General features: G+C 35.5%; 1 protein-coding gene across 12 annotated transcripts in view; it reads right to left on the reverse strand.

The window, feature by feature from the left end:
- Positions 1-5,026: 5,026 nt before the first annotated feature.
- The window catches only part of ATOSA (atos homolog A), an 87,179-nt gene continuing 67,508 nt past the window's right edge, over positions 5,027-24,697 (reverse strand). For 8 of the 12 annotated variants that reach the window (XM_081229525.1, XM_081229524.1, XM_081229523.1 and 5 more), the window contains 7 exons: positions 23,768-23,887; positions 20,505-20,584; positions 19,680-19,788; positions 16,003-16,161; positions 10,637-10,705; positions 8,143-8,342; positions 5,028-6,109 (listed from right to left, as the gene is read on the reverse strand). In XM_081229525.1, the coding sequence (XP_081085651.1) occupies positions 5,956-6,109; positions 8,143-8,342; positions 10,637-10,705; positions 16,003-16,161; positions 19,680-19,788; positions 20,505-20,584; positions 23,768-23,887 (891 nt within the window). In that variant the 3' untranslated portion in view covers positions 5,028-5,955. Of the gene's footprint in view, positions 6,110-8,142; positions 8,343-10,636; positions 10,706-16,002; positions 16,162-19,679; positions 19,789-20,504; positions 20,585-23,767; positions 23,888-24,697 lie in introns of all 12 variants that reach the window. The other 4 variants (XM_081229517.1, XM_081229526.1, XM_081229527.1 and 1 more) reach the window with 3 other exon arrangements.

The raw sequence follows: 24,697 nt of genomic DNA on the forward strand, positions 1-24,697 counted from the left end.
AATATGTGGTGGTTCCAATGAAGCATCTCTCAGAAACTTGGAAATAAGATTGCCCTCTAAAAGTTAAACTAGTAAAAAGCAACAGATTATGAATGCAGTTCTGTGGGAATTTGGAAACCATAAAAACTCAACCAGGTTGTCCTGCGTAGACTCTCAGGCAGGAAAAATTGCACTGGGATTGCAACTTGAAAAACAAAAAGTGCACTCCTTTTGGAGAAAGAAAAGAAGGAGTTTGTCAGGCAAAGGAGCATTTAAAATACAAGGGTTCAAGAGACTGAGCTCTTTCTTTGACAAGTATATCCCTTGGGAGTGACTTAAGCTGGGCCAGCTGAGACACTTCATAAGATCAACTAAATATTTGTTCTCATTTCATACTCACAAAGTAACCTTCTGAAAATTTGCCTTTCTTTTATGCAGACCTACAGGGAGAAGGCAGAATGCACTAGTCAGGCTAACTTAAGCATCTGACAGTTTTATTTTTATTGAGTTGACATTCTGGTATATATCCTACATCAATGTATTTGTGAACTAAAATCTGATAGAGGCACATATATAGAAAATCAGTATATGTAACCTTAGGTAAAGAGAACCTGTTCCTGAAAGATAGTGACACTCACATGAGGGCAAGTTTGAATTTCTGGGAGGCAGATTTTGGTCAGTGGAGAATCCACAAAGGCCAATGTCCCACTGTGGGGACTGTCTGAGAAGCCATCCTTCCCCAAGTAATATTCCTTTTTGCATCATCAACCATGTACCTTAATGTTTAAAATTACACAGCGATCACCAATTCCCTGTTTCTCAAAACTTTCTTCCCTTGACGTTTAGGATACTACTCCCTTATTCTCTCTTACTTCTCTGGTCATTCCTTCACTGAGTCTTTACCTGCCTCTTAATGGGAGGATTTTAACAATTCTGTCCTTGGATCCCCTTCTCTTCCAGTTTTATACTTTCTGAGAAATCATTTCCATCCTCATAGCTTCAACTGCCATTTATATATTCTAGATCAGTGCTGTCCAAGAGAACTTTCTGTGATGATGGAAATATTCTGTATCTGTGCTAGCCAATACAGTAGCCACTAGCCATATATGAATAATGAGCATTTGAAATGTGACTGGCACAACTAAGTGAATTTTCAATTTTATTTAATTAAATTAAATTAGCTACAAGGATTAGAATCACTGAGAAACCCTAGTGACGGAGATTCTCATTAAGTCTGGGGCAAAGTCAAAGAACTGATGTTTAACCAAAGCTCCCCCTGGTGATTCTGGTGCATACACGCACAAAAGATTTTTTCAGGCTTGGAACTAGGTAGGTATATAAAAGTTTTTAAAAGATCAGGGGTCTTTTTGAGGTTTAGGTGCCCTAGCTCAAGGGTTTGTAGGAGTGAGTAAAGGAGATGAGAAGTCACACCCCATCCATTCCTCAAACAGCTGAGTGAGGAAGTCTACCTGCATCATTGTTGATATTGTAGCAAATATCAAGAACTGAATACCTTTTTTTAATTGAAGTATAGTTGCTTTACAATGTTGTGTTAGTTTCAGGTGTACAGCAAAGTGATGCATATATATATATATATATATATATATGTTCATTCATATATATATATATATGTTCTTTTTCAGATTCTTTTCCATTATAGGTTATTATAAGATATTGAATATAGTTCCCTGTGGTATAAAGTAGGTCCTTGTTGTTTATCTACTTTATATATAGTAGCATGTATCTATTAACCCCAAACTCCTAATTTATCCCTATTCCCTTTCCCCTTTGGTAACAAGTTTGTTTTCTAATTCTGTGAGTCTGTTTCTGTTTTGTAAATAAGCTCATTTGTATCATTTTTTTTAGGTTCCACATATAAGTGATATCATATGATATTTGTCTTTCTAAAAACAGAATACATTTTTAATGAAAGGGAGAGACTGGAAGATCAACGCAGGGAAACCAAGTTAGATAACAGAGTGCCAAAAAACCCTGAGTATAAATGGTGATGTCTGTGAGCAAAACTCAGGGAACATTACCTGAATAAGTAGGTCAGAGAACTGTAAAAAAACAAAAAAAAGTTTTAACAACTTGAGTGTTGGGAGTGGAACTTAGAGAGTGGAGGATGCCACTTCTCTAGGGACTTAGTGAGACAAGAGAACGTTATACGAACTGGAAAGGCTGGAATAGGAAATTTTTGAATGAATTAAAAAGAATGATGAACAGTGGGGTCTGGAAGAGATGTTTAAAACTTTAAACATTTAAATCTCATAAAATATTTGCCACAATATGTTTCTAAAACTTCTCACAACTGTATTTGCATGCCTCCTGACAGTATACTAAGTTGAAGGGCCTCTGAGTTGCTTCAGGACATTCCTTCCTAAAGTCTTTTATTTTTTAATCAAAATCTTTTCCCCCCTAATGATTAATAGGCATTGCCTTATTATATAATCTCATTACACAGCAAATTAATTTTTTTGCCAAAAATATTGATGAAAAGTATATTTTGATGCCAGGCCACAATTACTAGTAGGAAAAAAAAAAATGAAAAAAGGGGTGAAATGCCAGTGTAGTAGAGTGGAAAAGACAGAAGATTTAACCTAGATTTGAATCCTAGCTCTTCAGCTTACTGACCATGGGACCTTGGGCAAGTACTTCAAGTGTCCTTTTTCTTTCATTGTAGACTATATCCATACTCTCTCTGAATAATGGCTTTAAGTATTAAATAACATATAAATTGTTTACAATGCCTGGCACAGTAGGCATTCCTATGTTCCCTGCCTCTTCCCACAGTGTTCAAGTTTAAGACATATATCTCTCACAGAAAATCCATGGTGGACTACAATGAGCTGATTCCAATGTCACATAGAGACAGTCTTAGGGATTGAGAGTGAATTCCTACCATGATGAAAAGCCTACTTCCCATGTAGACTGATACTGTGTTCCCAGGTCTAGGAGGTCATGTGGAGTGTCATATACTAAAATTTTAAGAGCCACCACATCTGTAAAGTGATAGCTAGAAGGGTGGATGGAAGGAGGGACTTTCACATTTACTTTACATAACTATGTACTGTAAAAAAATTTTATAGTAAACATGTATTGCATAAATTAAAACAATTAAATTTAAAAACAAATCATTGCTTCACTCACAAACTGACTAGGGAGAGTGGGGATCCCAAGGATGAAGTTTTTGAAGGAGAAATTGCTTCCTTTCTCTAACCCTCTGGGAATGAGAGAGACCTGGTGGGGTAAAATGACAGGAGAGGGAAGCTTCTGTTGGGTGCCTTGCAGCCAGTCCCCATTGTCATCACTTCTTATTAATATTTTTCATTCTCTTCTGATAAGAAAATCTCTAAGGACTTTCCGGAGGTTACTTGTGTCCTGGAGTTCCTTTTAAAAACAAGTTATCACTCATTTTGTTAGTCTGCAAAACTGCCAAGTGAGCCTGTAGTAAGTGAGGAGATCTCTATTATCTACCACAGGTAGCAGTGTTGGTTGTCTTTACCTGCAAGCCAACTCTCAGTGTAGTGACATAATCTGTGAGTACAAAGAGGAGCCACACAGGAAGTGTGGTAAAGTCTCGGCCTATGACAAAAGAAGGGTAGAAAGAGAACCATTATGATAGAGATAGTGCCAGGGCAAGTGAGAGCAGACAGATGCTGGGTCACCATACCTCACTGGGAAAAAGAACACGGACAAAAAAGACGTAGATGGACAAAATGTCAGCACTTGTTTCCCTTGCACAAACTTGCTAGGAAGAGCACAAGGTGCATCCAGCTGCTTCAGTCATTTTCTGGAAATTTTCTTTAAAATGCCCAGAAAGGTGGCAAACCAGGTACTAGAAATAATTCTAGAAAGATTGCAGTGTCGTATCCACATAAAAGACACCTGCATACACATACATCATTAATTTTTGGATTACCAGAGAGGTTAAAGCAGCAATAACATTTTTTTAAAATTAAATAAAGGCATTTTGATGTTTTAAATACTTGGTATTTTCTGAGTTTTATATAAAATTATCAATATTGACTTTTGTCAAATGTATATAAAAAGTCTATTAGGATTGACATATATGCACTACTATATAAAATAGATAACTAATAAGGACTTACTGTATAGCACAGGGAACTCTACCATACTCTGTAATGGCCTATATAGGAAAAGAATCTAAAAAGAGTGGATATATGTGTATGTATAACTGAATCACTTTGCTGTACACCTCAAACTAACATTGTAAATCAACTGTATGCCAACAAAATTTTTTTTAAAAGTCTAGATACATGTATTGAAATACGTATTCCAATAATTACATGACACTTTAAGAAGAGAAGACACATTAATTATACTCTCACCCCACTTTCTCAATCACACAGAGCCAGAAAGGTCAGTTCCATCAGATACCATTAGAGCTAGGACTATAATCCAAACGTTATGGGTCCTAATTCCATGTTGTTACCACACACCTAAAGATTACAAACAAACCTTTATAAATTTGTGCCACTGAAAACTTCTTTATTTTTCGTGGAGTGTAAATAGACTTTTCTCTTTAAGCTGGTGTTTCAAAAGGACTTTATAAGAGGCTTCTTGCTGACCATCCCACAGCCTGCAGGTACACACTCTTATATGCCTTGTATAGTCTATCCATTAGCTGAGTGCCAAAGGAAAGACCTTCCCATCTCCCAAATTCCAGACTGCTCACTTGGTTCTAGACTCCCAGGTCTCCTGGGTCTGGCCTACTGGAACGGTATGTATTTTCTAACCTGCGTTCATGGCTTTGTGTGAGCATTCCCAGTATTTGTGCCTTGTTAACTGATCTGCTGTTGACCACTGTCCCTGTACAAAGATCTAAAACCACTCCTCTTTCTGAGGGGGATGGATGGAAGCCTTCTGATGCACTCAATCATGTTCCTTTACTCAGTGGTTTTCCCAGTTGCCAAATGCCTTCCATGTGACCGTGAATGAGAAAGTGATAAATTGGTAGAAGGCTCAAGATATCTCTCTCCTCTTATTAGCTGTAAAGCTAGAATAGAAACTGTCTGATCGGTACCAGAAATTCACTCAATCACATAAATGTCTCATCTAAAAATAAAAGCCAAATACACATTTCTTTGTTTCTTGCATATATTTACAATATAAATACTAATTTGTTTTCAAAGTACATATTCTTTTAACAATTTGCAAAAGTTATCTAGAATGGGATAGCAATTTAACGTAAAGCCTTTGTAGTAGTGATTAAGGAGAAAATAGAACTGTTTTGGGGATAAGGGATTCTAGAAGGAATATGAATGGGCATGATGGTCTGAACTCGCTAAGGGAATGTGAAGCAGCTTACTCTGTGTTGCACTGCCGATACAGCATGTTAAAGGACTACTGTGTGAGACAGCAACCGGGATGGGGTATTGTAAAAACTAAACCTGGGAGATATAAAAAGTACACATGCTTGCATAGTGCATTAATCTTGAAAGAAGCTCAACATTTCATTCTCATTTTCAATAATTTAAATGAATAGTACTTAAAACACATCACACAAAATTAAAAGACTTGTGCATATATTTCAGATTTCAACATTAATGTCAAAAATACATAGTATGATTTTACATAGGATTTGTGCTACATTAGAACACTAAAGACAAACATCACTTGAGTAGTAAGGAAAACATTAAATATTAAATAACTGAGAAATGAAACGTGTAAACACTAATCTAACTGTGGAGGGGGAGTGGGGGTGGGGGGTGGTTTGCTCTTGCAACAAGTCCAGTGAAGTGGTTTCGACAGTACAAAAAGGGTTAGGACATGAGTGTTTCCAGTCTCCTTGGAATATGTGGATCTCATCCCAGGAATCCTTTCATAAAAACTGGTCCAGGATAACAGGAGAGGACCCACTCTCCTGCTTGTTAATTTGGTACACTCCCTTCTATGCTATTTTTTACTTTCAAACTTGGGTACTGAGCAAATACTTTAAATTGTCACTCTTTATCAACATCTTGGTGAAAACTGAGGGTTTGTTGGCGATTCAGTGTAAGATTTGAGTTCATATGCAGCACCGCTATCAACTTCCATCGACTTTCTAGAGAACAGGAGCCGTACATCTCTATGGAGGTAGATCTTTCCAGATTTAGAACTCTGGAACCTAAACAAAGAAACAACAAAATGATGCTTCATTTCAGGGAATTAGTGTTTAAAACAAACAAACCTGAGTAATTAAATTTTGAAAGCAGGAAGGATTAGTCTTACTACAATATTAACAGTGCCTCTTTAACAAGATATTTAAAGTCTCATATTGCCAAAGCACTTGCTGCTATTTCAGTGCCTCTCCCTCACTATCCCTAAACATTCCATACTCCCTTTCCCCTCTTACAATGGCAGAGGTGCTTCTTTTTGTAAATCTGGGTTTCACATGCAATCTGACTTTACATCCCGGACACCACAGCACATGCACCTTTCCTTACCTGTAGTACGCACTTTCAGTTCACGTCAGCCAATTATACTACATTTGGGCATCTTCTAGCTACAAAGAATGACCCATTTCACACAACTTGCCCTCCTACAATTTTGAGTACATTAAAATGGATTCCACACTTGGAAAGTCACCACAGAAAACTATCAAGTTTTGAGACAATCACAGGATGAGAAAGGACTGCTACCACCAGTAGTGGCTAGCTAAATAAAGCCTAATCATCATTAGAAACCAAAAGGAAAGTTAGCAGTGAAATGAAAATGGTTATCAAAGCTGTATATGGAACTGTTTCTATCCTCTGCTAACAGCTTATAGCATAATACAGGGGGTTGGAGGCTTTAATCACATAAACTTAACTGGCAGATAGTCAAACATACCCTTTAGTGTTAATTTCTCTAGTTTTCCCTTTGCATAGCAGAAATATCCGGATTTGTGGATTTTATTCCCAAATTAGCTGAAAAACCTGGTGGTCAGTTGTATATGTTAAAGCAGAACTCAGACTGGCTCACTCTTTGATTCTTTCTGCAGTTTTTCAGCTTCTCAATCTGAAGAACATGGTGAGCTTTGGGAATTATACCATGCCTTCTAAAGCAGTTTCTTTACAGCATTTAAGGCATCTAATCATTATGTGGAGATGACAAAAGCTGGGATAGTTGACTTTTTGGCGAATGTTGGTTACATATGGCTAAGCCTGTTGTAACAGATTAAAGAGATGAAAGTTACCTCCTCCTGATGAATAGGGCTCCTTGGAGTAAGCAGTTAAGCTAAGATGAATTACTGTCACTGATGTGACTGAGGACTTACTATGAACGACATCAGAAAATTATTAGGAATAGAGTTACAGGCAAAGGGCTACTGAGTTCTCTTCTAAGCAATAGACTTGCTCATTGATGTTAAGAACTACACTAGGATTTCAGGGCTAAAAACCTTACCCTACGATGCTGGAAGCATGGACCTCAAGAGCAAACAAATGGTTTCTCACAACCTAGAGCTATTAGCTGGGTAGTAAAAGTTTGAGGAAAATATATTTCTGATGGAATCACCAGAATATAAGCTGTATAAGAACAGAGATTTTGTCCCGCTGTTTCCAAGAGTCTAGAAGCATGCCGGACACATCAATATTTGTTGAATGAATGAATGAATAAATGAAAGTTAAGAATTTCCCTGTCCAACTCAGCAGCCACAAGCCACATGTGGCTACTGAGCACCTGAAATGTGGCTAGTTCAAACTGAGTACAGCAAAAGAATGTAAATATCTCATTAATAATTTTTATATAGATTACATATTCCAATTATAACACTTGAATATGTTAGGTTAAATAAAATATATTAAGCCTCTGCTTATTACTTTTTTTAATGTGGCTACTAGAAAATATAGAACTATATATATGGCTCGTATTACAATTCTATTGGACAGCATTGGTTTAGACAACTGTGTTTCATTTCCCCCAGATATATTAGCATTGTTTTGCTATAAAATAGTTTCCATTACACAGCTATAAATGAAAACTCCCCTAATTCAACAAGTAGTAATGACTGAAGGAAGATATGACATGTGTTTTCTGCATCCTGGCATATCATAAAGAGTGTCGAAGTTAAGCAAATTCCAAGGGGCACTCGTCTAGTCAGAATGCCAGTTTTTAAAAATAAAAATTTTAGAGTTTTCTTCTAAAGTAACGTATTTTCATATTCATTTGAAACATTACCTCAGATGTATGAGGTAGCGTAATAACCGTTCTTCTGTATGTCGGATGTTCTCTTTATTAACACTTCTCTTCATTTCTTGTTTAACAGGTACAGAAAAAGTTCTTTGTCGTAGGAATGTCTGATGATTGGCTGGCATATCTCGTAAGTCATATATCACAACAAACATCTTCACCACAGTCTTATTAGGATTAAATAAGGTCTGAAGAAACAATATAGAAATTATTCTTTAAAAACAGTGATTCGTTTATTTGGTTCAAAATGATTGTGCCAATAATAAAATAGGCTTTTCAATAATAAATTGATCCCAGTGGATATAATTGAGTTTGGGGGAATAAAGTTAATAAAATTTCAGAAGTTTATGAAATGATATTCAATATTTTTTTAATGGTTCACTTAGATTTTTTATTTATGGAAATAAAAATCAAAATCTTTAGTCACAAATCTCATATTAATAATAGATAATACATAACATTTACTCTTGTTCATATTTTAAGAAATGGTTCCATTAGATTAAGCAAAATATACCTTCACTGAATTAAAACATTCCAGTTCAATTACTTCAAACACTAGCTTTATTAAAATGAGTCAACTGAAAAATGCTCAAAATAGAATTTTAGTTTTCCTCACATTTTAATAGTGAATAAATAGAATTTTTTTTTAAATAAAAAAATAAAATCTTGGTAAAACTAGACTCTGATATGATGTTTCAGGTACATATGGCTATTATAAAATTTAAAATACATTCCCAAAAAAGAGAACTTTTCTTGTTTGGAAATTTTTCCAAGTTTAGAAAATAAAGTTCATTATTATTAGTTACAAAGTAGGCTAAGTAATACTTCATGTTCTCACAGTTGGATTCATTTCAAACACTGCAGTGACACTAGACTTTTTTTTTAATCATCATCAATATCATAATAGACTGAAATTAAATTCAATTGTTACTTGGCCATTAATAACTGAAGGAATATTATTTTTTAAAGTACTAATTTTTAAACAAAATTCCAAGCTGCTGATTTGACTTTAACCAAATTACCAACACATCAATAGGTAACTTGGTGCCCATGCTTTCAGAAGCTCATCCGTGGCACTGGACATCACTCACTGAATCAAAATGAGAAATATATCAATATTACGATCCAATTTTTGAAATCTAGTGAGTCTTAAGATTAAGGCTAATAATACATTTAACAACCACAACAACTAGTAAGCCAGGAGTTCAAGCCATGTTTATACATAATTAAATTTATACAAGGAATGAAAGACATACCCAAATTTCAGATTTAAAATAGCCAGTAGAGTTGGTAGTCTTCAAACAAGGGGTAAATGTGCTGCCTCTGGGTTTATGCCTCATTATTATGACACCTGATAGCTAGCTTTCCAGTGACCCACACTTTCACAAGCGCTACAGAGCCAGAGGCAAGAGATCAGAAGATGATCACTCTTTTAGTTCAAGAAATCCATTCAACATAAAAATCTTACTTTAAAATGCAGTGATTTTTCCTTGGTAAAATTTATACATATGTACATACTGCAATACATACATGCATATATATTGCCTAGTACTATGTTTCATTCCTGTGTGATACGAAATAAACAAATGTACAGACTCTTTGCTATACTGGAACAATGATGATGAGTAAAAGTGGTCCTTCGAAGCACTGATCACACTGAAGCCAAAGGTCATCAAAAGGCTTGCTGAATTAGACCAGATCCTTAGTGTGAGGAACTCAGCTAGACTCTTTTTTTTTTTTTTAATTTCAGCTTTATTGAGGTACAGTTGACAAATATCAGCTAGACTCCTTCCAAGAGTTGAAAGAGCCAACACTGTAATAGACTTCCACGCTTACAGGATTATCCTGGGTCTGACTTGGAGATGAACTCAATCACAAACTAGCCTTGATATAAAATTACTCTTCTGAGAATCCTAGATCAAGGATGATGAAGGATTATTGCTCTGGGCTAGAAGAGTTCTCCTAAGCCAAAACTAGATCAACACCTAGACCAAAAGGAAAGAGGCATTCTTTGACCTGACATCTGTCGGACTGCATTTCTGCTTTGTGTAACAGTCTCATTGAATCAATTTTAGAAATTATTACAGTAGGGATAATATAATTTTGCTTCCCATGTTTCCCTGACAAAGCAATACTAATATTTGGGGTCTCCTTTTACATAGGTCAATCTCAATCCGGCTTATTAAGTAGAAGGTACTGGTAATCTAAATTCTAATTATACTGAAAATAGCTCTATTTAAATTATGTTAACTGTCATATACTATTTTTCTAAAGCATTCACCTTGATTAGCTTATTAATGCTTTCCTTTTATGGAGGTCCCCAAATGGCCATTCCTGAGGCAGAGCAGGGAAACTCCAAACAAAGCTGCAGCCCCACTGTTACTTACCAAAGTTGTTGCAGCAGCAGTAGCAGGAGAAAGGGCTAAGTTCTATATGTATGTGAGAGAATGATTATTGCAATTGTAGGCTATAAAACACATACCACTTGTATTGTTCCTGAAGGAGGTACTCGATAACCCCTTTTACCAAGGGACTCTAAAGTAATCACACCCTTGAAATAAAAGAAGACAAACTGAGTACAAACTGATGCATATATATACATAAAAGACTAAAATAAGAATAATAAGTCATGTAATTACTAACATTTCAGAATTGTATTTGTATGGAAAAACATTCACATTGAATTAATAGAGATACATTCTATGAATATGAAATAGTGAGGATCCCACCTCACTAGGAAACGATTTACTGTTCTTCCTAGAGATGCTTCAATAAACAATACATAACATCAATGTTTGAAAGTAATATTAAGATATCAAGATATAGAAGTGAGAAGTTCTTTAACTAAAAAGGAAATAAAGGGAGATGGCAGGATTATTCTCTTTTACCATGTGGGAGGAGGGAAATGAAGCAAAACAATTTATTGGTCTTTGGACATACAGAAACTCAGGAATGAGGACTGATCCTAAGTCTTTCCCAAAAATGAAGTCAATTCTTCAGTCAGAAAGTTGAATTGTTATATACGTATATGGACTTCTGACTAGAGACAGACCAGCATCATCAGCATCACCTGTGAACTTGTTAGAAATGCATAATTTCTGGCTTCTTCCCAGACCTACCAAATCAAATCTGCATTTTAACAAGATTCCCCAGATGATATCATATGTACATTAAAGTTTGAGAGGCACTGCCATATTATATAAAATAGTTTTCTGAGAAAGATGCTGTAATCACTGCAGAAGTCCAAACAATGACAAACAGTATAAATTAAAACACGGGAAGCTAAGATTGAATGTGTGAAAGTTTCTTGATAACCAGGATGACCAAATTACTACAGGTGGTGACTGTGATACTTAATTCTTAGGTAGCTTTAAGAAACAAATGCTGATTCATTTAACTGGGTGAATAGTTTTCTTTTGAGTAGTTAAGTAGAATAATTGCATGCTCTACAACTCATATCCCATCATTTTACACTGTACCTGCCAAAACATGTCAACCTTATGTAAAAGTAAATATAAAACAGGACTGTCCCATCAGGCAACATCTCTGTTGGGTTTGAAAGACAGACCAGGGGAGGCGGTGGGGGGTAGAAAGCAGTGGACAAAGGTAAAAGGGAAGGCCAGACTCTAATATGTGATTACCTAATCTCCAAGCGAACAGCAATTGACAATCAGAATATTAAATTAATACGTTAATAATGGGAAATGTTCATGGAAATGGGCACTGAAAAGACATATGTGGTTCTTAACAAATATGATTACATGGTCATTTATTTATTTTTATTTTATTTTATTTTTTGCGGTACGTGGGCCTCTCACTGTCATGGCCTCTCCCGTTGCGGAGCACAGGCTCCGGACGCACAGGCTCAGCGGCCATGGTTCACGGGCCCAGCTGCTCCGCGGCATGTGGGATCTTCCCAGACCGGGGCACAAACCCGTGTCCCCTGCATCTGCAGGCGGACTCTCAACCACTGCGCCACCAGGGAAGCCCCCTACATGGTCATTTAAAGCATGAAAACAGCATATCAACAAACTGCATCCCTAACCAAAACAGTAATGAAGCTTTAATAATTTTTCTCTTACAATCTTCTCTACATGAAAAAATGCTATGGTATATAATGCTCCTCTTCCTCCTAGTTCCAGAAAGAAAAAGCAGAATATATCTAAATAATAGCTACCTTCTAATCACATTGCTCCAGGCAATATATTACTGTTTTTCCTTGCCATCCTCCACTAAATACATATAAGAAAACTGGTGAGGGAAAATCTACTACCAAGCCTACACTTACTTCCTTTAATACAATACAATTCTAATAGATTTTAGAACATAATAACAGTAACTAAATAAATTTATAAAGAAAGAATATGGATATTTTTAAAACCACTCAAAGTTTAAGGCAACACTTTACAACAATAATTTCTAAGCAATATAAGACTAGTATTGGCAATGGCAAGTTAGGAATTTTGAAGAGATTGGGAAAGTATTTGGAATTTTATTTGTATTATTATTAAATTTATTATTTTAAAAATTTCATTATTTTAATTGGTTGGCATATTAATATTTCCACCTAGAAAGTTACTGTATTTAACATAAAGAAGAAAAATACATTTTCTTCTGGCATTTTAGGATGGAATAGGTAGATTAAGATGAACTAAATTTGGTCAAAATCTTACACAAAAACTTCTCAAGTGACTGGGGAATAGAGAATATGCAAAGCTAAGTAAAACTGAAGGAGGTATATCTTAATTTGGTTAATTATAAATAGAAGAAAATATATAAAATATATAGTGCTGTTAATATGATCATAAAGCAAGTCATACCATGAATTTGCCACGGGCAAAACTGCTTTAGACCTTTATGCCTGGTTCCACCGTGCAATAGTTTCTAAACAGTGAAATGTTGCCATATTATATAACACTTGGAGAACATTTTTACCACTGATGTAGGATTGGAGAGAGACATTTATATGGCTTTGAGCTAGTCTAAAAGGAATTATTTAATGAAAAGCCCTGTACTATCTCTACTCCACAAAGACAGAATTCTCTGTGCTAAAATTTCACCCTTGCAAGTCATTTGTATAATTTGTCATGAGAGGTCCCAAGGTTATTATTAGAGTAACAAATAGGGGTTTAGTGTCTCAGCTCCACTGGTCTGTGATATGTACTATCTTATCAAAACATGATCAGTCCTTTGAAAACAGACTAAACTACCAAAACACAAATAAGACTCCCTACCAAATAAGATTAATTTGATTAATTTACAGTAGGAAAGATCCATGGTCTAAGATTTGGACTGGGTCATTTGCAAAGGGAACCCATTCCTAATGAGTAAAAAAAATTACATAATGGAAAATTTATTAAAGAATATTATCAGAGAAAAGTAAGAAAGAGATTCTTTTTTTTGCAGTACGCGGGGCTTTCACTGTTGTGGCCTCTCCCGTTGCGGAGCACAGGCTCCAGACGCGCAGGCTCAGCAGCCATGGCCCACGGGCCCAGCCGCTCCACGGCACGTGGGATCCTCCCAGACCAGGGCACGAACCCGTGTCCCCTGCATCGGCAAGTGGACTTCTCAACCACTGCGCCACCAGGGAAGCCCAAGAAAGAGATTCTTAAAGGATAGACTAACTTAACCTAATTTAGACTCTTTTCAATATTTATTCAAAATCTGTGATCATTTGTGTGTGCTTTCTGGAGACAGTGATAAAATCCTTTCTCTCTCTTCTTTTTAAATTTAATTAATTTATTTTTTATATAGCAGGTTCTTATTAGTTATCTATTTTGTATATATTAGTGTATATATGTCAATCCCAATCTCCTAGTTCATCTCACCCCCTGACCCCCACTTTCCCCCTAAATCGTTTATCTCTTAATCCTTATTTTTTTAGATGTCAACCAAGGTCAAGAATTAATGTTGTTTTGCTTTTTTAAAGCATAGTTCAAATTACCTCTTGCTCATGAATTTCACTCAAAGATAGTTTTTTGAGCTGACTTTCAGCCAATTCACTCTTTAACTTGTTTCTAACTCATCCTAATGTCATCAGGGACTCTGTACACTAATGACCTCAGACCTTATCTTTCCATTCTTTATTACCATGTGCCAATAGAATACCTGAAACTAATGAGACCTCTTTTTTTTTTTTTGCAGTACGTGGGCCTCCCACCGCTGTGGCCTCTCCCGTTGCAGAGCACAGGCTCCGGACGCGCAGGCCCAGCGGCCACGGCTTACGGGCCCAGCCGCTCCGCGGCACATGGGATCCTCCCGGACTGGGGCACGAACCCGCATCCCCTGCATCGGCAGGCAGACCCTCAACCACTGCGCCACCAGGGAAGCCCCTAATGAGACTTCTTGATGTCCCAGTAAAGCAGAATGGCCATCTTTATAGCTATATTCTAATATTGTAAGCATTCCAGTAAGATACACATTTTTTCTGATATTGAGCTTATCTCAATGATATTTTCCATTTTATTAATTATCTAAAATTAACAGTTATTTTTTCAAAATTATACTGGAAAGTGGATACATCTTTCTATGGTAAATCAGTAACAAGTGGTATATGTGATAACTGGGTAGGTTTGTGAAGAATTGGGCCTGTTTTTTATAACAACCACTGTTATGCATCTTTACAATTATGACCCACAAGTGTTATTATTATTGAAAAAAGAAAACTTTGAATAAATGATACCACTGTGCTTTTTAGATCAAAGTATGAAACACCAATCAGACTCTTGATTAAAATTTTCCTCCTTAGAATGGAATAAGGCTTAACAACCTTCTGTGAACAAACTACGTCAATAATGAGTAGACTGTATTTAGGTCCCTAAAAAACTATAACTTCCCTTCCTTTGTTGTTTCTCAATTATGCAGAATTTGCTTTTCATAGTTTTTATTAATAACAAAAGATATTGTTGCTAATGTCCTTGAGGAACCTTGAAGGTGGGGAGAGGGATATTAGAAAGGAAGAAATTGGGTCAGGGGATAAGTTAGGAAATTCAAGTAGCAAGACCAGAGCTGTATATTTCTATGCCTACTGCAATTTGTATTTCTCAAAGTAAGACCTAACATAAAAACCCAGATCTGACTCCATATTTTATACCATCAATGTAAACTTCTTACAGACTTGCACTGCTAGCCACTAACTTGTCTTTTGGAAAAGGGCTGATAGTAATCACACACCAGGACTTGGTATCATTTTTGCAGTTGAGGGCTTATTTCATCCTCAAATTCACTGGAATAAAAAATGGGAAAGATAAAATTATAGGATCCTAAGGCTCAAGACAGTGCTCTTATTCCTCTTAGCTATTTTACTCTTCACTAAAACATTGGCATGGAGTCAGAAATAGCTAGTACTCTAAAGAACCCTAGGATTGGAAAAAGAATGGTCCAAAGATAAACCAAACAGGAGAAAGGGGGTGAAAGGGCCTCACAGAAGCCGTAGGTCACCAAATCTTTACCTAAACTCTACTGAGATGAGGATCATAGTGAAGGCAACACTGATAGGACTAGAGTGCGCAGTAAGCACTTGAGAATCTGCGTGAACTCAGCAAGATATGGAATTACAGTGTCACTAATCAAAATTTTATCATTTTTTCATATTACATAGAAACAAGTAAATTTTCAGCACAATCCTCAAATATAATAGAGGATATCTGTTATTAGAGCTTTCTCAGAAAGAAGTTGTGAGGTGTTATTTTGGCATATTCATCTCTATGCAGCCTTCAATCCCCTCTTAGGAAATGCTTTATATTTTCAAGCATTGCACCAAAGTAGTACTAAATCTCTTTAAACTTAAAGGTATTTGTCATTAAGATGGTTGATTTTAGCAGAAGAAGACAATTAAAAAATACTTGCCATATAAGGAGAGGGAGCATTATCATCAGAAACACTGTAGAATGACACTTCAACTGGAAGAGTCAAATGAGTGGGGCAGAAAACACCACTTGCGCCTACCTCGGCAGTAAAGCCATCAACAATGCCGAGAGGATCTAAACGATAGTTCAAGACAGACTCCTGGAAGGCAAAATAAAAGAATTTTTAAGAAATAAAATTTAAAAGTTAACACATTCTTTCCTTCTTTCTATTTAAAGAAATATGTTAGTATGCTTTCTGGCACTAGAAAAGTGGTCGCTGCCATTGCCATACCCTCATTTCAAATGTTCATCTGACCTGAAATCAACCCTCTCCCAAATCAATCTTCTACCATCTTACAAAGTTTGGCCTCCTTATTATTCCAACCCACAGTGAACTATCTTTGAACTTCACCATTATTTTGATATAATCATTTAATGAGTTTTTCTTATCTCTGTAAAGAAAAATATGCTTTACCAGAGCAGGTATAATATCAGAAATGTTCTTATTCCTCACAGAATATATTCCTACTGTTAGCCACAGAGAAGCACTTGAAAACTTGTTAACAGGTCATATACAGAAGTTCCATCAAAACAGAAAGCCAAGTACTCATAACTTTAACTGAAAAACAACTGCCTCTTAAAAATTGTTGTTGGATGTGACATATGTTTTATTGTTTAGTTTAATTTAAAAAACAGTAAATATACATTGGGAAAAAATTTAAAAGTACATAAATACAAACAGTAGAGAAGCTCCTTATCCATCTCTCCCAAGCTCATTTGCTGAGGAAACCACTTTTAACAATTTAGTGTTTATCTGTCCATGTATGAGAAACATGTTAAACCTTTCACAAGCTCTCTTTTCTATACATATATCAACACATATATGCATACATCATGAAATGTGAGTAGCATTTCTTTGATTCAGTAATTCTTTGAAAAGAAACACTCCAAGCCCTCATGAGTCTAAATTTGAAAGTGACATCAGCAATTCTCAAGTCCTGTGTCAAAAAGACCAGACCAAGAGACCTATGTTACAACGAGCCTTCTATATCTCCCTCCTGCCCTGCAATCAATCCAATCCATATCCTGCTGATGGGACCTCTCAGCCTCACAGCCTCAGCTCTCTCAACACCAGTAACCTAGCTCAGACCCTCATAACCTCTCCTCTGAACAAATGCAATACCCTCTAATTAGTTATTCCATCTTTAGTGTATCATCTGTATTACTGCCAGAGTTTTTCTTTAAAAAAAAAAAAAAGTCTTACATTACCTACCAGGTTAAAAAGTTTGTGTTTCTTGATGTCCACCCACAGGATGAAGTCAAATATTCACAGCATGGTATGTAAGGCCCATCCTACATCTCTTACCACAGCTCTCCTCACTTGCACACAGTCTTATACTCCAGTTCTTGCTGATGCTTTCAATATCACCATGCTTTTTTACTACTTTTACACATATGCCTTTGCACATGTAGCTCCCTTTGTCTGGAATCCCTTGACACTTCTCACACAATATACTTGGCAAATTCCTACTCATCTTTTGTAACTAAGCTCAAATGACAGCTCCTTAGTAAAACTTTCCCAGTCCCTTAGCAGAGAGAATAAATATATGGAGACTGAGAAAATTTCTATTACAGTGCTAATTACTTTGATTTATAGATTATTTATATGTCCAACTTCTCCAGCAGACTGTAAACTTCTCTAAGGCAGGAAGTTTATTATTTAGCTTTATATTCCTAGCATACAACATGACACATAGTAGGTACTCAATAAATGTTTCTTAAATAAGAAAAATGTTCTAAAGATGTATGAAATTTTCAGAAAAAGAGCACAAAAATGCTAATGGGTAAGGCCAATGATCCAGTGTAGTCTCTAACTTTATTCAGATTTTTGTGACTTTAAACGAATATATTGTACTAGCATGTACGTTAGGCCCTATTCAGTGCAAAACTACAAGAAAAGGAAATAAAAGGCATACAGATTACAAAGTAAGAAATAAAACTGTCCCTATTTGTAGATGATGTGGGAATCTACATACAAAAATCCACCCCCTCCAAATCAATAAAATTAATAAGCAAGTTGAGCAAGGTCATAGGTGATTATATATGTTTATACATGCATATATATACATACACACACATATATATATATATATATACACACACCCATACATATAAAATCACTTATATATATATGTATATTTTTAGCCCCAACTCGCAGCATGCAGGATCTTAGTTCCCCAACCAGGGATCCAACCCATGCCCCCTACAGTGGAAGCATGGAGTCCTAACCACTGGGCTGCCAGGGAATTCCCTAAAATCACTGTTGTTGGGAATGTAAGTTGGTACAACCGCTATGAAGAACAGTATGGAGGTTCCTTAAAAAACAAAAAATAGAAGTACCATATGCCCCAGCAATCCTACTCCTAGGGATATACCCAGAGAAAACAATAATTCAAAAAGATAAGTGCACCCCAATGTTCATTGCAGCACCATTTACAATAGCCAGGACATGGAAGCAACCTAAATGTCCATTGACAGGAGAATGGATTAAAAAGATGTGGTACATATGTACATTGGAATATTACTCAGCCATTAAAAAGAATGAAATAATGCCATTTGCAGTGACATGGATGGACCTAGAGATTGTCACACTGAGTGAAGTAAGTCAGACAGAGAAAGATAAATATCATGTGATCTGGCTTATGTGTGGATTCTAAAAAAAGAGTACAAATGAACTTATCTACAAAACAGAAGTAGAGTTACAGATGTAGAAAACAAACTTATGGTTACTGGGGGGTAAAGGGGGGGAGGGATAAATTGGGAGACTGGGATTGACATATACACACTACTATACATGAAACAGATAACTAATTAGGACCTACTATGTAACAGAGGGAATTCTACTCAATACTCTGTAATGGCCTAAATGGGAAAAGAATCTAAAAAAGAGTGGATATATGTATATGTATAACTGGTTCACTTTGTTGTACACCTGAAACTAACACAACACTGTAAATCAACTATACTCCAATAAAAAATTTTTTTAAATGTCATTTATAGGTTCATGTTTAAGATTGTTTTCTAATTGAAGACAACTAAACCCTATCCCAAGTAGAAGAGTCATTAAATAAAGCAGCACCTGTATCAGAGACCTTTAACCATTTGCTTTTTAAAAAATAATCTTATTTTATAATAAATTTAGATTTACAGAGAAGTTGCAAATATAGTACAAAGAACTATTTGATTTTGAAAATCAGCCTCCTTGATCATGAATCAGCTGCTATCAGCCCACCATCATCCTTCCTGGGTCCCAGAGCCAGTTTTACCAGGTAAGAAGGTGTGGTCAAGTCTATTTTCCAGCTTGAGTAATGGATACCTCCATCCAACCTGATTTCACCTAAGTCCTGCATCTCCTCCACCAGCTACCCAATTCTAAGATGTCACTGCCAACAATTCTCCCAACTTTACTTCTCATGAAAAGGAAAGGAAAAAGGGAAATCAAAAAAGGAAAAAGGGATAAGGAAAAAAGAAAAAGGGAAAGGAAAGGAAAGGAGGTGATTTCAAGGCTTTAGAAAAATATAATCCATTTATTTCCTTTTCAAGAACAAATGACATAAATGACACCATGGATCTAGGTTAGGAAACTTCAACTCTTAAAATAGTTTCAAAAAACATTACCTCAAAATTTCCTAAGAGACTAAGACTTGTTATAGGTGGAGCACTAGAACTCAGAAATGGTTTTTCATGAATATCTGGATCATCTTCAATGTTTAAACATGGTCGAGGACTATTTAAAAAAAAAACAAATCAGCAAATGGACATATTAACAACAGTATTTTCTAATTCACTTTTGTACAAATTAAATTAGGAGGATCTGATCAATTTTACTTAAACTACCATAATAAAAAATTAATGTAACCAAATTTTAAGATATGAAATATCTCATTTTAAATTCCTAATTAGATTTTATAATCTTTGTTATAATATTTGATAAAGAATATAAATAACAGCCTAGGTTTCAAGGTGGAATTTATAACATATCACATAGCAGCATCTACTGGAAATATATAACATTGTAATGCAGTCTTCTATATCAATCTTCATTTTAAGTTAAAAATTAGAATATGAAGGCAAACTTATGTGACTAAGGAATATAATGTGAGTATTATTTGTCAACATGGAACAAATTACCAAGGCTTTTTTGCAAAGGAGTATAAGACAAAGGAGGAGGTTAATGACCAGAAACAGACAAACCCACTTAAATGTTAAAACCAATGTAAGTGTTTGTTTATCATAATGACCACTGTATAGTTACTCATCATCTTAATTTCTCCCTCACTCATCCTTAATAACTGTATGTGTGAAATCATCTTGAAAATGATAAACTGAAAAATGGGATTCCTGTTAAAATTCTGATTTTCAGAGTCAACATTATTTACTGTGAAAGGCTAGAATTTTGTGCAAGATTATTTCATATACACTAATGAATTTTAAGATAAATACCTTCTAGATGATAAGCTTTTCAGATGCAGTAATGAAGAATCCAGATTAAAGCAACCTGATTGTGCCTTTCTTTGAGGAACCTAAGGTTAAAATAATCACTTGTTAGGTTTCAAAAGAATTTCAGAAGACTATAATTTTTTCTTGAATTGATAGAACAATTTTCAAATGAAAGCTAAGCATATCTTAAAAAATGATAAAACTTCTCTCCTAACAGCTTATTAAAATCATGCTCTTTATTACATATTGTCCCTATGTCCTCATTTTATTAACTAGTTTGGAAAAAAAGATGATTAATAAAAGCACTTTTACTAGGTTTTGATTTTTTTCTTTTTTTGGCCAACTGCACTTCAGGATCTTAGTTCCCCAACCAGGGACTGAACCCTGGCCACGGCAGTGAAAGCGCTAAGTCTAAACCGCTGGACCGCCAGGGAATTCCCTAGGTTTTGATTTTTTAAGAACCAGAACCAGTTTTTTCTAAAACCAAATCTTACATGTAATCCCAATATATAATATAATAAGACTTTTACTTTTTTACTTTATACACTTCTGTATTGAGGGGGTAGGAATAAATGATTAATAGCTTTACAATAAAAGGGGGAAAAAAGAATTAAATGGCGATGGGAGTCTGGGGTCCTGCCAACTCTACTGTTCTTTTATCCATCCTTACCCGACTGTACATTTCCAAGAACCCTGGCTGGGGCTTCACAGAGAACAGGTTTGAAAAATACTACTGTGGATTTTAAATCACTATTGTATACCAAATTACATTTAAGACAAACCACCAACTAGCTAAAAATAATCTAAAAATGAAAGACCCAAGTGTAAATTAAAGGTAAAATCACATACAAGTTAGATGGATTTGTCTCTAAAATTAATGTTAAATATGTATAAAGTATCTGAGTGATTGGTCTAATTTGTGATTAAGAAACAGATGATACTGAAAGTCTAAACAACCTCAATATTTTTGAGAGTTGTACAAGTGCACCATTCTATATTTTGGAGTTAGAACTTAATGTCAAATCTTCAATCCAAATTCTCATGTCTTCAATTCAGGAGTTTTCTACTTTCATTTCTTCCAATACTGCATTTTCCTCATTCCATCTAGTTTTCCTTTTGGAATTTCTACTAGGCTTATACTGAACATCTCATTTTATCCTCCAGGGCACTTTCATATTTTACCATCTCTCTTCCCTTCTGCACTTTATTCTAGGTGCTTTCTTAATATGTGTCTATCCATTGACTAAATCTCTGTTCAGCTGATTCCAGTCCACCATTTAATCCACGTGTATGCGCACGTGTGTGTACACTTCAATTATATTTTTCATATTTTTAATTTCTATGTTTCCAATCCCACATGTTCTCTTATCTCAGTTCCCTGTCTTTATCTTCATTTATCTCTTGGAACATACATTCATTCATTCATTCATTTATTTATGTTAACATCTTTATTGGAGTACAATTGCTTTACAATGCTGTGTTAGTTTTTGCTGTATAACAAAGTGAATCAGCTATACATAAACATATAACCCCATATCTCCTCCCTCTTGCATCTCCCTCCCACCCTCCATATCCCACCCCTCTAGGTGGACACAAAGCACCAAGATGATCTCCCTGTCTTGGAACATTTTAAAAAGAATTATTTCTGATTCTCTTTCAAGTTGCTCTGATAACAGGATTCCTAAATATGAATTTTCCCACTTCTTCTTCTTGCTGATTCTTTTAAGGCGCTTTGTAATTTTAATTCCCCTGAGATCATCCTCAGTTAAGAGTTATCTTCCATGAAAATAAATCCTTGGTGCCATGGGTAATAGATGTGGGATAGTTTCATGTTTTCTCATAGACAGCACAAATTCAGAACCCCCTAACCATGGGTGACTTAGGCTTAGGTCCAAATTCTTTTGGGGGCTTCTTTTCCCATCTACTTTATCCCTCCTATTGCACCCCTTAAGTAAATAGGTGATTTCTTTTCTCTTCTCCCACTTCTAGAATGGCAGTCCTCACCTGTTTCTGGCTTTATGCAGTTTGGTTTTAGGTCCCAGCTATGACCGGTGTAGAACTGACTCCTGATCCAGCAGGAGCATTAAACCCTAGCACTATATCAGATTTAGATATCCTAGAAGGTCATAATTTGCCCCAAGTTAGTTGCGGAGATTTATCTTTCTTGCTCTTACACTATATTATGTATTTAAAAGTTGTGTTATATTTTGTCCAGGATTTTTGTGTTTGGGAAGGAGGAAGGATCTTCTTGTATTAACTCAGTCCACCATATTGAACAGAAGTCTGTAGTGCTTTTTACACCAGCATGATGCTGTAAGTTTTTTCCTCATCACTTGGGCATTTTGAAAGCACCTCATACGTAGGTCAAACATTTGGGGTTATTTTAAATTGTTTAGAATTCAACTTCCCTAAAATAAGCACCTAAGGTCCAAGTTACAAATTTAAAACTAAATCTCTTATTCAAGAATTAATTTTTGAAAATATGCCAGATATTGCATGCTTTGAGTTTACTTAAAAAACTCACATAAAAACAAAAATTATGTCAATAGCAAAATAAACATGTTTTTAGTTTACTAGGATATTGACTGCTTACCTCTGGTTTAACTGAAATGGCAGCTTTAGCAACTATCAAATGCTTACCAGGAATGATACTAATCATCTTCCCAACACTAAGGTAGACATTATCATCCCCTTTTTTCAGATGAGGAAACTGAGGCTCAGAGAGACAATATTTCTCACCTAATGTCACACAGCTAGGGTGAAGTCAGCGTGACGCCAAAGCGAGGTTCTTAACCATCACACTCAGATCTATAAATTTATTAGTAAATGTAAAGTGGGGAAACTTATATGTCTCAAAATAAGACGATTAACTGTACAGGTCGCAAGTCAAAGGCAGCCACGAATTTGATTTCCAGATGATTCAGCTGGTGGTGTCAACCAGCCACAGTACTATGATACAAATCTATTTAGAGAAAATCCACTTTACACTAAGTATTTTTTTACATTAGTGAGAATTAATATGCTGGACAAGAGAATTTCAGAGAAATTTTATAATCCTAATACAATAAATTCATTTTTATTCATTTTCTCTGCCTTTTTCCATATTAACATTTAGCTATTAAATGTATCAAAAAATAAAATGTTTTCCCACTAGAAATTCATTTTGAAGGTATTTAAATTTTTTCAATTAAAATTTGGATAAAGTGATTTGCAAACATTTTACGTGTTTTGCAATTCTAAACATAAAATAAGAGAAAAACACTTACAGGACTGGAAAGAAGAGGCAATCCAGTTCGAGGATGAAAGGCTCTGGTTGAGGTTCCATCCAAGGAATGAAAATTATGTTTCTGCCAGACACTTGAGTGTTTAAGTGGTATAGTTCTCTGCTAGGAAAAGATTTAGATTTTAATGGCAATATTTAAAATTTTTTTGTTTTTAGATTTATTCTTAACATGTACTGAGGTATTACATCCTTGGTGGTAAAGCTAACAACCTATATAACTATCTATACACACAAATATATACACTTTAATCAAAAAACAGTGTTTAAGAGTTTTTTCTAAGATGCTAAATAAACTCAAATATTCTAAAAAAAGTATGTCCAAACACAATTGCCTTATCAACATATTTATAAAAACTCAGTCTGGGCTTCCCTGGTGGTGCAGTGGTTAAGAATCTACCTGCCAATAAAGAGGACAGGGGGTTCAATCCCTGGCCCGGGAAGATCCCACATGCTGCGGAGCAACTAAGCCCATGCACCACAACTACTGAGCCTGCGCTATAGAGCCCACGAGCCACAACTACTGAAGTCTGTGTGCCTAGAGCCTGTGCTCCACAACAAGAGAAGCCACCGCAATAAGAAGCCCTCGCACCACAACCAAGAGTAGCCCCCGCTCACCACAGCTAGGGAAAGCTCGCGCACAGCAATGAAGACCCAATACAGCCAAAAATAAAAACAAATAAGTTTATTAAAAAAAACCCCAACTCAGTCTATCATCTAGTAAGCTAATATTCAATTCTTTTAATCTGTGAAAAAAAACTCTCACAGTTAGAAAAAATTAGTAAAATATTCTAAAATATAAAACTATGTCAGTAGCAAGAGCCATTCTCAGAAAATATAATTTGGTACAGCATGATATAAAAATTTAAATGTGAATTTTAAAATATACTTAACACAGTCACAGTATCATGTTTTT

This window comes from Mesoplodon bidens (genome assembly GCF_964165515.1).
Source record: "Mesoplodon bidens genome assembly, chromosome: 3".
Lineage (NCBI taxonomy): Eukaryota > Metazoa > Chordata > Mammalia > Artiodactyla > Ziphiidae > Mesoplodon > Mesoplodon bidens.